Source organism: Brassica napus, chromosome A6 (genome assembly GCF_020379485.1).
Source record: "Brassica napus cultivar Da-Ae chromosome A6, Da-Ae, whole genome shotgun sequence".
Lineage (NCBI taxonomy): Eukaryota > Viridiplantae > Streptophyta > Magnoliopsida > Brassicales > Brassicaceae > Brassica > Brassica napus.
Genome location: NC_063439.1, coordinates 18,297,606 through 18,309,101, shown reverse-complemented (window position 1 = coordinate 18,309,101; position 11,496 = coordinate 18,297,606). Strand labels below are relative to the sequence as shown.

The 11,496-nt window shown below is 37.3% G+C and overlaps 2 protein-coding genes across 3 annotated transcripts; one reads left to right on the top strand and one right to left on the bottom strand.

Annotated features, from left to right (window-relative positions):
• The first annotated feature begins 2,742 nt into the window (after positions 1-2,742).
• LOC106347859 (CASP-like protein 4A2) lies at positions 2,743-4,030 on the top strand. 2 transcript variants are annotated; one of them, XM_022687765.2, is made up of 4 exons: positions 2,743-3,389; positions 3,459-3,594; positions 3,673-3,875; positions 3,906-4,030. In XM_022687765.2, exons 1-3 carry the CDS (start codon positions 2,875-2,877, stop codon positions 3,865-3,867), a joined length of 846 nt encoding a protein of 281 aa, XP_022543486.2. In that variant the 5' UTR covers positions 2,743-2,874; the 3' UTR covers positions 3,868-3,875; positions 3,906-4,030. The 2 variants fall into 2 exon arrangements, with proteins under 2 accessions (XP_022543486.2, XP_013642925.2); XM_013787471.3 differs by having other exon boundaries at positions 2,786-3,389; positions 3,673-4,030.
• A 13-nt stretch (positions 4,031-4,043) lies between these two features.
• LOC106347858 (peroxisomal membrane protein PEX14-like) lies at positions 4,044-7,825 on the bottom strand. The gene is made up of 12 exons (XM_013787470.3): positions 7,559-7,825; positions 7,182-7,441; positions 7,064-7,103; positions 6,781-6,968; positions 6,285-6,474; positions 6,117-6,206; positions 5,837-5,919; positions 5,180-5,225; positions 5,015-5,088; positions 4,877-4,921; positions 4,715-4,783; positions 4,044-4,599 (listed from the first exon to the last, which is right to left on the bottom strand). Exons 1-12 carry the CDS (start codon positions 7,608-7,610, stop codon positions 4,186-4,188), a joined length of 1,551 nt encoding a protein of 516 aa, XP_013642924.2. The 5' UTR covers positions 7,611-7,825; the 3' UTR covers positions 4,044-4,185.
• Positions 7,826-11,496: the final 3,671 nt, after the last annotated feature.

Here is an 11,496-nt window from a genome sequence, read left to right as displayed (position 1 = left end):
AACACAATAATAATATATGTTTTGATGAAATTTTTTTTGACATATATAAATAATTTGATGTTTGATTTAACTATTTGAAATCATAAATAATAACTTATTATGCTGATTTTTGGATTAATAAGACATAAACTAATAAATATTCGTAAGATGATTATGTCCGCATGTGCGGGCAAAACACCTAGTATACTTTTAAAACATAAGTCATGAATATATGATATTTTAAAATGGACCATCATGTAGAATGTTTATCAAATTTTAAAATAAATATTTGGTTTGAGGAATCACTTAAAATATATGCATGTATATATATTATTCAACTGAAAGCACAAGAAACTGAATGATGATAAGAGCTTAAGAGAGTAAGCTAATTTCTATAAAATGGTGCTAGTCTTATGCCTTTATCATAACTAGCTGGGCTATAAATATTGCATGAAAATATATATATGTAGACAATGTCATAAATATTGAATAATAATTATAAATATTAAAAATATATATATTTTAACTTCAAATAGTTTGAAAATCAGTAGTAAAATTTCCATAAATTTGATATAAAAATAACTGATGAATATATTTAGTAATAACACTTGCTTGTGGAATTATATATATGTAATTATCACATTAACTTCTCCAACACATATTATGCATCTTCTTCGGCCTCTTCTTATTTGTTTCATCATCATTTCGTTTTTTAATTAAATTTTTGCTAATATAATCCTAATTTTTTGCCAAATATTTATTTATCACTCTAAATAATAATACAAACCATACACTTAGTGAACCAAAGAGTGTCCTTTGCTATTTGATAATTGATATATTATTAATAAAATTTTAACTATCAATTGAGTTCATATAACAATGCAAAATAGTGATGTCTTGTTGAGTCATTTTTTCCATGATGGTGTCGACGAAAGCTGCTGCTGTTGGAGCGGCTTCAGCCGGGGTGGACTCGTCGCCGGACAACGAGTCTGAGTGAACCATGATGATCTTTGTGACGCTACTTTGTCGGGCCTCACGGTGGGCTCCAACTGTTTGAATCGAGATTTGTCGGAAACTAGTAAAAGAGACGAGAACTCGTCGGTGGGTCGAGACAAAGACGTTTATTAGATCAGAGAACATTTAGTCGGTTTACAAATAAGGAAATATGCAGTAGAAAGTAAGTCGGCGAAAGCTAGTTCACCGGAAAATACAAGTCGGCGAGAAAGATAAAATGAAACCCTAGTTCTAGCCGCCGAAAGTATGTGTAGTCGATTTCGGATCCTCTTTTCGTTGCTTTTGTCTCTCCTTATATAGACGACCAGTCGATGACCTAATTTGCCCTCATTCAATGGGTTTTTCATTCGTTGGGATGAACTGTCGGGCCTCTGTGTCGAGCCGTTGAGTGGACTGTTTTCAGTCGCTCGTTCGATCGACTAAAAGCGGTCTCGAGTCGAGGCAATCTATGAGCCGTCAAGCCGAATCTTTTTCTTCTGATTATGGGCCAGCTATTATGTGGGCTTTGTGGTAGGATATGATCCATACCCAACACCAATCTTGAAAAGACTTGACATCTTTAATACGATTTTCAACTCAGAGTTTGTGGTATCCGATGAATTTTAGCCAGATCTTAGGTTAAGAGCTGGTGTCGTGAAGAACTTACTACCTTCTTTTTACTCTCATGTCCTGCATCACGAGCTCTTCTTCTCTTAACTTTCTCTCTTCACGGTGTCAGATTTGTCTATTGTGGACTTTGAACTAGGAAAATACAATAAGCACACGTAAAGGTCAAAAACTAAACCTATTCTCAGTAGGTTTATGAATCCTTTTAAACATTTTTTGAACTATTTTTTCGATATAATACTCTTGGAAATTAATATTGGATAAAGAAATTCTATAGCCTTCTCGGACTAACTACCATTCGCCTTGTGTCCTTGTTCTGTTACTCTGTTATTCCGGTAACAGAACTAATTCCTATAATCATTTTGGATAGTGTTATACTCTCACACGCTTTCATCTGATTTAAACTAACTGTTCAATAACAGCCTTTGTGATCGACTATTCGACACAAAAGGAAAGAAATTATTGTAATTAGAATAAGAGACTGTTGTGAAGATGGACTTTGAAAGATTCATATCGGTAAAAAAGACAGTAATAAAATAAATAGGAGTGGGTGGGTTGCTTTGTGCTTTAAACAAAGAAGAAAAGGCAAAACAATGCTTTTGATATTTTTACTTTGTATTATTATTTATTGATTTTGATTAAAAAGGGAAAGCTCAAAAAACTCCAAAAGAATTGACAAAATTGAAAACAAAAAGATAATTGATAGAGATCAATGATTCTTTACTTTAGCTTAGCCTTCTTCTTGGTGTATATTCTTTATGTGTTTTTCCTACACTACTTTAACCTTTATGCTGATTTTCTATTCGAGAATTGGCTTGTTCTTTGGTTTGCAATATACAAGGGAAAAGGATACATTCATAAAATTAAATTTGGAGAATAATTAGAAATATGGTATGTGTATATTTAGTAAGGTGATATATATTACTTTAGCCCCATATGGAATCTTCATGGATGGTAAAAAGAGCAAAGAAAATCAGAGCATATCACATGCACGAAAACTTTTACATCTTATGGATTGCGTCATAAGTAACTTCTGGGTGCACGCGTTACACTAGATTACCGAGTTCTGACACGTTGTGAAACGATATTGGTTTAAAGTATCAGAGGTGCAGGTGCACACTGATACTGCATCACAGTGGATCAAAATAAACGAGTTTAATTCTCGACGAAGAAATATATAAAGAGTTAAAGTTTCTTTTTTCTCCACCACTTTCTCACACACACACAAAAGCTCCCCAAATCAAATCTTCGCCGGAGATACTCGAACCGGTGACGATGAAGCGGACTACGTCATCGAACTCGGAAGCGCAGAGCTACATCGAATCGCCACACTCTCCTCTTCGATTCCATTCCCCTCTCTCGGATGCCGGAGATCCACCGGAGAGCCGTTACGTTTCCCCAGAGGGATCTCCGTTCAAACTCGACAACCCCAAGACAATCGTAACCGACGGCAAGTTCCCGCCTCTTCCGCCGCCTCCTCCTCAGTTCCCGCCGCGGCATCAGAGGAGCGCGAGAGGAGCCCCGACGAACTCGTCTTCCGAGAAGTCTCCGTCGTCTATGGTGGTGTTCAATCGCTGGGTGAGGGAGGAAGGTCCACAGACGACGACGAGGAAGGTTGGAGGCGGAGAGACGACGGTGAACAGAGCGAGACGAGATGAATTGGTGAGTATAGCGGCGCTAGGGTTTAGAGTGAGCGAAGTGATTTTGTGCGTGATATCGTTTTCGATCATGGCGGCTGATAAAACTCAAGGATGGAGCGGCGATTCTTATGATCGTTACAAAGAGTACAGGTCACGTCACCTTTCGCCTTTTTAGGGTTTATATATAATTGTTAAACCCTTTCCTTAAATCTTTTGCAGGTATTGTTTGGCTGTAAACGTTATAGCATTCGTATACTCTGCGTTTCAAGCTTGCGACGCTGCTTGCTACATCGCTAAAGAGTCTTATATGTTGAACTGTGGATTTCATGACATCTTCGTCTTCTCCATGGATCAAGTGAGTGGCTTTAGGCTTTAACATTGTTTTGCGTTGGTGATCAAACGTATTGATTCTGATGAGCTTTTTTTTCTCTAGATTATTGCATATCTTCTGATGTCGGCTTCTTCATGCGCTGCTACTCGAGTTGATGATTGGGTATCTAATTGGGGAAAAGATGACTTTACTCAAATGGCAACCGCTTCCATCGCTGTTTCTTTTATAGCGTTTGTGGCGTTTGCAGTCAGCGCTTTGATTTCTTCTTACAGGCTCTTCTCTCATGCTTCCTCTTGATTATATCCCCTTTTGTGTTGCCTGAGAACAAATATGACTCTTTTGTCTTTGTATAGTTGCTCTTACAGCTTAGGAACCACCATGGTAATGATCTTTGCTACTCTTTCTGTGATTAATATTTTAAAATAAGGCAAGCAATCAAATGACGGGGGTTACTTGTGAATCAAGGCTTTGACTTGTTTCCTTCTAATAACTATTATTAAATCGAGGTAGGTGGTAAATCCCAACACCTAAGTACATGTTCTCTTACAAGCAAACCCCATATAACGTACCATAGGAAATGTTTTTTTTTTGTATCAAGAGAACACAAATATCATTTTAGTTCCCTTCTTGGCTGAATTGTTGCTGCTCTGATTCTTCTTGGATCTCTGTGATCTGCAAGTTTCCTGATCCATCACCACCAGTTTCAGAGAACTTAGTGATCTTCTGTAACTCGTCGCTCACACCTGACTGGTCATCACTGGGAGCTGCTTCTTGGTCTATCTTAGCTTGTGGCTTAGGACGCCGAATGGCCTCGGCTGCTTCTGCCATAACAACTGGAGGTGGTTGTGGGGGAACCCATGATCGCTGCCTCGGGAGAGCTGCTGGTTCCATTGTGTTTGTTTCATTTTGGATACCGATGGACCTGGACGCTGTTGTCTCATAGCCAAAATCCGTGGATCTAGGATTTTTCTGTTGCCACCATGGACCGTTGGCATTCTCGTCTTGCGGCGCTTGGCCATAGTCCCATGGCTGATAATAGTAAGAGATCATAAGTAATCAAATCAGCCAAGATTATACAAAATCGACGAAGCTACAATACAAAAGACTATTGTTTATTAACATTCAGAAACATTGTAGTTTGTACCTTAGATTTAGGAGCGATGCGAGGATTTGAAAGCTGTTGGTTTGGATTTGGTGGCATGTCGTTAATCTCCTGTATTAGAGTGAAAGTGCGATAATTTTGTCACAATGAACTATAAGGTTGGTCTAAAAATGGTGCAAACAAAAGAAATGGTAGTCAAATTACCCGAATGTTTGAAGGCTTCTCTCCTCTCTGGATCATAGACATTATCTGCAACACCAACAGTTTTCAACTAACTGTTATGAAGCTTAACTGGAATTCAAAGGGTATCTGCATCAAACTTTAGAGATTTCAGAACATTACATCCATGTATGACTTCGGATGAGGGGGCATAGAAGAATCAGCTGGTGGCGCAGGAGGAGGAGAAGCAGACCGTGCTGTATTATTCATTATTTCATTAGTTGGAACCTAACAAATTACAAGAAAACATAATGCACACTGAGCCAGAGAGAGAGAGAGGGAAGTAACCTGAGCGCGTGTCATAATCAATGTTGCTGCCATTTGCATAGGATCTCTGCATCACATATCAACGTTCCTAATGTTACCAAAAGGACTATACTATATCAAGTTCAAGTGTACTTAGTTTTTAGCTGAGAGCAAGATCATTGTTCATTTTAGGATGTTTTGGTTTCAGATTCTGTTTCTTTCATCCATGTTCAATAAGTACGTTGTTTTGGGTTTTCTTTGTGCTTTTGTGATCCTTTACTCTATTAATTGGTCCAACCTAAACACACAAAGCCTTAAGAATGACAAAGACAAAGAACAATGATACCGTTATTCCATCTTGGATTTGGTCTTAGAATTTATTCACAATTTTTATTTTCTTGATTTAACAGAGTTTATTTTTCATCACTGGATTTGTTAGGTTTCTTCTACAATGGATATAATCTCGGTTGTGAGAAACATCCCAGAATAGAAGAGACCTTATAGGCTTATTGGCGACTGCATTTAGTGAAACTGTGCTCTCGGAGGTGTTTTGGTTTCAAATTCTATTTCTTTACATTCAACAAAGTGTTTAGGCTAGTCTCCTGTAACGAAAAGTGCTTTTGGGTTTTTATTTCTGTTTGTGGATCATTTACTCTATGCATCAAAGACTATTCCAAAACCCTTGGACCTTAAACTCACCCTTTCTGCCGAAGTTTTGACCAAACCACCACCATAAACCTCTTGGTCAGCTGAATAAACCTTGGGGAGGTTGTTGTAATTCCCTGGAAGTAAGAAGTAGAAATAGAACATTACTCTTTAAATCAAGAAGCTTCGACAGCGGCTCTTAAAATCAAGCAAACGTTAGACACCTAGATAGACCCTCTATGGCTCCTGATAAAGAATAAAGTTGTAACTGTTCAAAAGAAAATGCTAGTATGAATACCAAATCTTCTTTTTTCGATAAAGCTTGAACACTTACCTTCGAGATTACGGATATTATTGCTCAAAGACTTCATTTCTTGTACTTGGACGCCTAACAGGCGCGTTAAGTCCTCAAAATATTTCCTCTCTGACAAGAAACATTGGCACAGATTTGGTTTCGTTGGAAAAAGATACAACCACAGAAAAGAAAAGAACAAACATCTACCTTCACTCTTCGTTATAATCATTTCCTGACTAACCCTTGCTACATCAGAAGCAGCCGCCGAAGCAGCTTTGGCTGCAGCTACTGCTTCTTCAGCTAAGCTAGGTTTTGCATCAGCTTTCTTCAGAGGATCAGTTTCTTCTTCCAACATGATTCTCCGGACCCACGATTTTATTCTGGGGATGAGAGATTTCTGAAACAAGAACAAATCTCACGTCAGTATGATGTTGATTTTGGTAGAAATAAATTTAAACTAGAAACTTGCATTCCACATGGACCATTGAAACACATCTAGCAGTCCAGATTTAAATATGCTGGTGGTCAAGTCAAAATTGCAGAATAAAACAATGAATTCCAAAAATGTTAATCTTACATTTCAGTTATGGCCTAACCATATTATTTCTTTACATAACGTGCTAAGTATATTCATAACACCAATCAACGTTAATACTCTGCATATAAATGAAGATAACAAAAGGGGTTTAAGGTCAGTCGGTACCTTGACAAAAATAGCAGTTCCGGCACCAGAAGCAGCTAAAACTCCGACAGCAAGAGCAGCATGGTACCAGCGAAAGCGGGAGAGCAAACTCGGAGGTGGAACCATAACAACGGGAGCAGGAGCAAGAGCAGGCTGCATGGCTTGTACCTGCCCTTGTGGCTGAACATTAGACAATGCTTTCTGTCCTTCTGTTTGTAACAACAACAACAAAGAGAAAATCATAAAGAAAGACCTCCACTGAAAAGTCGTGTCATAAAAAGGAACATACGTCTCGTTTATTTACCTTGAGTGCTAACAGTAGTCTGCGAACTTGGCGATGGGTCCTATGATTAAGATGTTTACATTAATAAGCCATTGAAGATGGACCAGGAAAAGGAATGGAGAAAGGTTAAGAAGCTTACAGGGACACGGCGGAAAGCTTCGTCAATCTCTTCCTTGGTGAGACCTTTCCTCTCAAGAAAGGACCTTCTGTGTATAACAGGGGATCCTCGAACTCTGGGGTGAGAAAGGAACTTGATGGCGTTCTGAATCTGATCCTCACGTAAAGGTTCAGAGTTCTTAAAGACAGAGGGGGGAGAGTCCTGCTGCTTAGGAGTTTCTTGAGCGATGCTGGCTTGCTGAGCCTCAGTTGTAGGAGGAGGCGAAGGCGTTGTAACAACCTCTGTAAACAACCAACACATCATCAGGCTAACGAACGATACATAAAAGAATTAACAGACGATTGAACATTCATCACCAATAATGGTTGAATCAGTAACTAAGTGATCGTAATCGAAACCTGGAATCGGGGATTTATCATCGGGCGGAGGAAAATCGGAAGGAGTTGCCATCGCAGCAGCTCACCCGACCTTCAACGAATCCAAGCGGCGAAAGAGACTGAGAAATCCAAATGAGAGAGACGACGATGATGATCAGATATTGCCCATATCGAGGCACAGATTAATAAGCTTCTGAAATCATCCTTTGTTTTTATCCTAAGCTAGTCTCTTATGATTGGTGTATGTGTGTGTGTGGGTGGGTGGTGGTCACACCAAGAAAAGAAGATGGGATAATGGCTACTACTACTCTTGTGTGGTTTTAATTTTCCTTACCTCTTTTATTTGGGCCTTACACCATATGGGCCTGACATTGATTAATACTGAATCTCCTAATCCAGTAAAACTATATAACAGGCCGGCCGAGTATAATAAAATAAATGACTTGCAAAAAAATGCTATCTATCCTAATAATCAAAGATCAAGACACATATATAACTAAAACAAGGAGATTCAGATTTCTGGTGGACAAACAAGGAGGATTCTCGAGGTATGCATTGGAAGAGTTGGGATCAGCTAACTAAATCAAAAGATGTGGGAGGGCTTGGTTTTAAAGATATAGAAGCTTTCAATCTTGCCTTATTAGGAAAGCAACTTTGGAGACTGATCACAAACAAATCGAGTCTGCTGGCCCGGATCTACAAAAGCCGGTATTATTCAAAGACAGACCCGTTAAATGCTGAGTTGGGATCGAGGCCTTCGTACGCATGGAGAAGCATACACTCGGCTCAGAAATTGATCAAACAGGGAGCGAGATCGATCATTGGCAATGGCGGAAACACAGGGATCTGGACAGAGCAATGGTTGGGAGCCAAACCAGCAATGGCAGTGAGAGCTATAAACGTCCTAATGGAGCAACAACAACAGGCTCTACCTGTAATCAGTAAGGTGAGCGAGCTACTACAAAATCAAGGGAAAGAGTGGAATTTACAGCTCCTTAATAGTCTCTTCCCCGAGGAGGAACAACAGTGGATCAAACGCATCAGACCTTGCGGAGAGAAGAGCGAAGATAAGTATAGCTGGGAGTATACAAAAACTGGTCATTACACGGTAAAATCAGGGTACTGGGTGCTGCAAAATATACTGAAAGAAGATGAAGATCGAGCTCAAGTGTTACAACTGAGTCTGGAACCCTTGTTCCAGATGATATGGAAGTTGGAAACAAGCCCAAAGATCAAACATTTTCTATGGCGTTGCCTCAGCGACTCTCTCCCGGTGGCTAAGAATCTGGCGTATAGACATCTATCCAAAGATGCAACTTGTCTTCGATGTGCAGCAGGGTCTGAATCAGTGAATCATGTTTTATTCCAATGTCCCTATGCAAGATTAATTTGGGCTCTGTCTCCAATCCCTGCTCCTCCAGAAGGCATTGCCACTGACTCATTCTACTCTAACATCCATCATGTTCTCAGCGCCCAAAAGAAGTATCCAAAGGAAAACATTCCAATGGAGTTAGTGCCTTGGATTTTGTGGAGACTATGGAAGAACAGGAATGAGTTTCAGTTTAAAGAGAGGGATTATGATGCGGTTAGTACCCTGAATAAGGCTAGAGAAGACGCAGAGGATTGGAAGAGAGGTAATGAGGTGGAATTGAAAGAGGTTAAGAAAAGTGCCTCCACGGGTCATTGTCATAAATGGAAACCTCCACCAGCCACATGGGTGAAATGTAACTCCGACGGGTCTTGGAAAAAAGACAGAGACCAAAGTGGAGTTGGCTGGGTGAGTAGGGATCAAAATGGCAGGCTGATGTGGGCTGGAGCTAAGGCAATTCAGCATGTGGGATCAGCTATAGAGTGTGAAGCAGAAGCGATTAGATGGGCAGTAGCAACATTATCTGGCTATGGGTATAGAAGGGTGATATTTGAATCGGATTCATTGACATTTTGTAGGATGATCCGAGAAGAAGAAGAAGTTTGGCCTCTCCTATCACCAATTCTGCAGAGTATTACACACATGCTGAAGACAAATCCAGAATTTAGAGTGGAGTATGGTCCAAGAAAGGGTAATAAGGTGGCTGACAGAATAGCAAAGAAATCTCTTTCTTCTATGAATTATGTTCCCAAGTTATATTCTGTAACACCTATGTGGTTGAAAGATGTAGTAGAGGCTGATATATCCATGGAGTTTGTAAACAGTCGTTTGAAGTTGAGTTAAAAAAAAAAAAAAAGACACATATATATAACTACGTTGCTGATTGAAGAAGACGACAGGTGGTATCACGAAACGTAAACCGTTACTTTTGTCATTTTCTTTATATTAAGTAATAAGTATAATAATAATAACTAGATTTTGACCCGCGCCTTGAAAGCGCGGGATTAGCTTTTATTGAAAATTCAACTAATCCGTCAGTTCACTAATATGTTAAGTCACAGGCGTTGGATTTTAGGTTCAGTTTCTGTTTTTTATTTGTGCCAATTCGATTGTGATTTTGTTTATACAGTCCAAAATATATAGGAACCGTTTGGTTATTTATGAACATGATTTTAGTTTATGTTGGATTATTTTGGTTTTTGGTTTGATTCGGATAATAACCTTAGGAACCTGATAAAATAGAGTTCAATTCAGTTTTTTCGTTTCCATATTTGGATAATTTTGAATAATTTGGATAAAAAAGTTACATTTTGGATTTTGTTAGATACAATATCAGATAACTCGGATAAATTTAAATATTTTAAACAATTTTTTTGGGTGATTCAGTTATTTCGGAAAATTAAGACAATTTTGAATATCTCGGATGATCAGTAGTAGAGTAATCTATTTTTGGGTGTTTCGGTTATAAGTAGTATTTTTAGAATATTTTACAACTTTAAACTAAGAATAATTAATATTTTGAGGTTCATCCTTCATATTCAGATTAATTATTTTGGTTTTATAGCTACAACATTTTTATTAGAATTTTAACATTTGAGTTTAGATGTCTATAAGTTATTTTATTTTTTTAGTATACATATTTTTCAGTCAAATATTTGTTAATATTTCTGGTTGTTTTGATATGGACGTTTGGTTTTCGGATATGTTCTAATTTGTAATTTTTTTAGTTTTTGATTTAGTTCTGATTTGATTGTGAGAGTTAGTTTTTGGTTCAAAAAGATATATAACTGTTTAGTTCTTTATAAACTCCATTTCGTTTTTTTTAGTTTTCGGTTTTGTTTAGAAAAAATGTTAGAAATCAACTAAAAATTTTAAGTTCAGTACAATTTATGTTTAGTTTATAATATTGATAATTTTAAAATAAATATAATAAATTATATTACTTTGCGTTCTCATTTATTTTACTTTCGTATTAATTCGGTTCTTATATGCATAATTATATAAATATTTTAGAATAAATGATATAGTATATCAATACAATTTAAATAAAGATGAGATTAGCTCAGCCATTATTTTCATTATTGTATATAGGCTTTTTCTTTAATATCTATACTTACATTTGGACTTTGTTTAATTTTAATTGTAAAACACGAACTGGGCTTCAGACAATATTGTTGCTTTGTTGGTCCAGAAATAGTCAATGTAGAGTTTTTTTTTTGTCAAAATGTCTAAAGTTATTGGGTGTGATTGGTTGAAGCTGTAGCTTTCTATTTTTTGCTATAAGATTTAGGCTTTAAATTTTAAACTTTGACTTTAATTTATTTTGGTGTAGAAAATTTTTCAAAGCACTAATTAAAAGCTCTAGAAAATTTTGCTTTCTAAAACTAACATATTTCTTATTTTAATGTTTTGGCTTTGGAATCAATTTTAAAAATAAAAACATGATTGCTTTTAAAAATGGCTATAGAAATTAAAAGTCTATTTACAGCTTCTAAATAAAACCATGATTGATTTAAAAGATGGTTTTAAAAATTAAAAAGGTTTTCTACAGCTTCTACAGACACTACCAATCACCTTCTATATTTTTTTA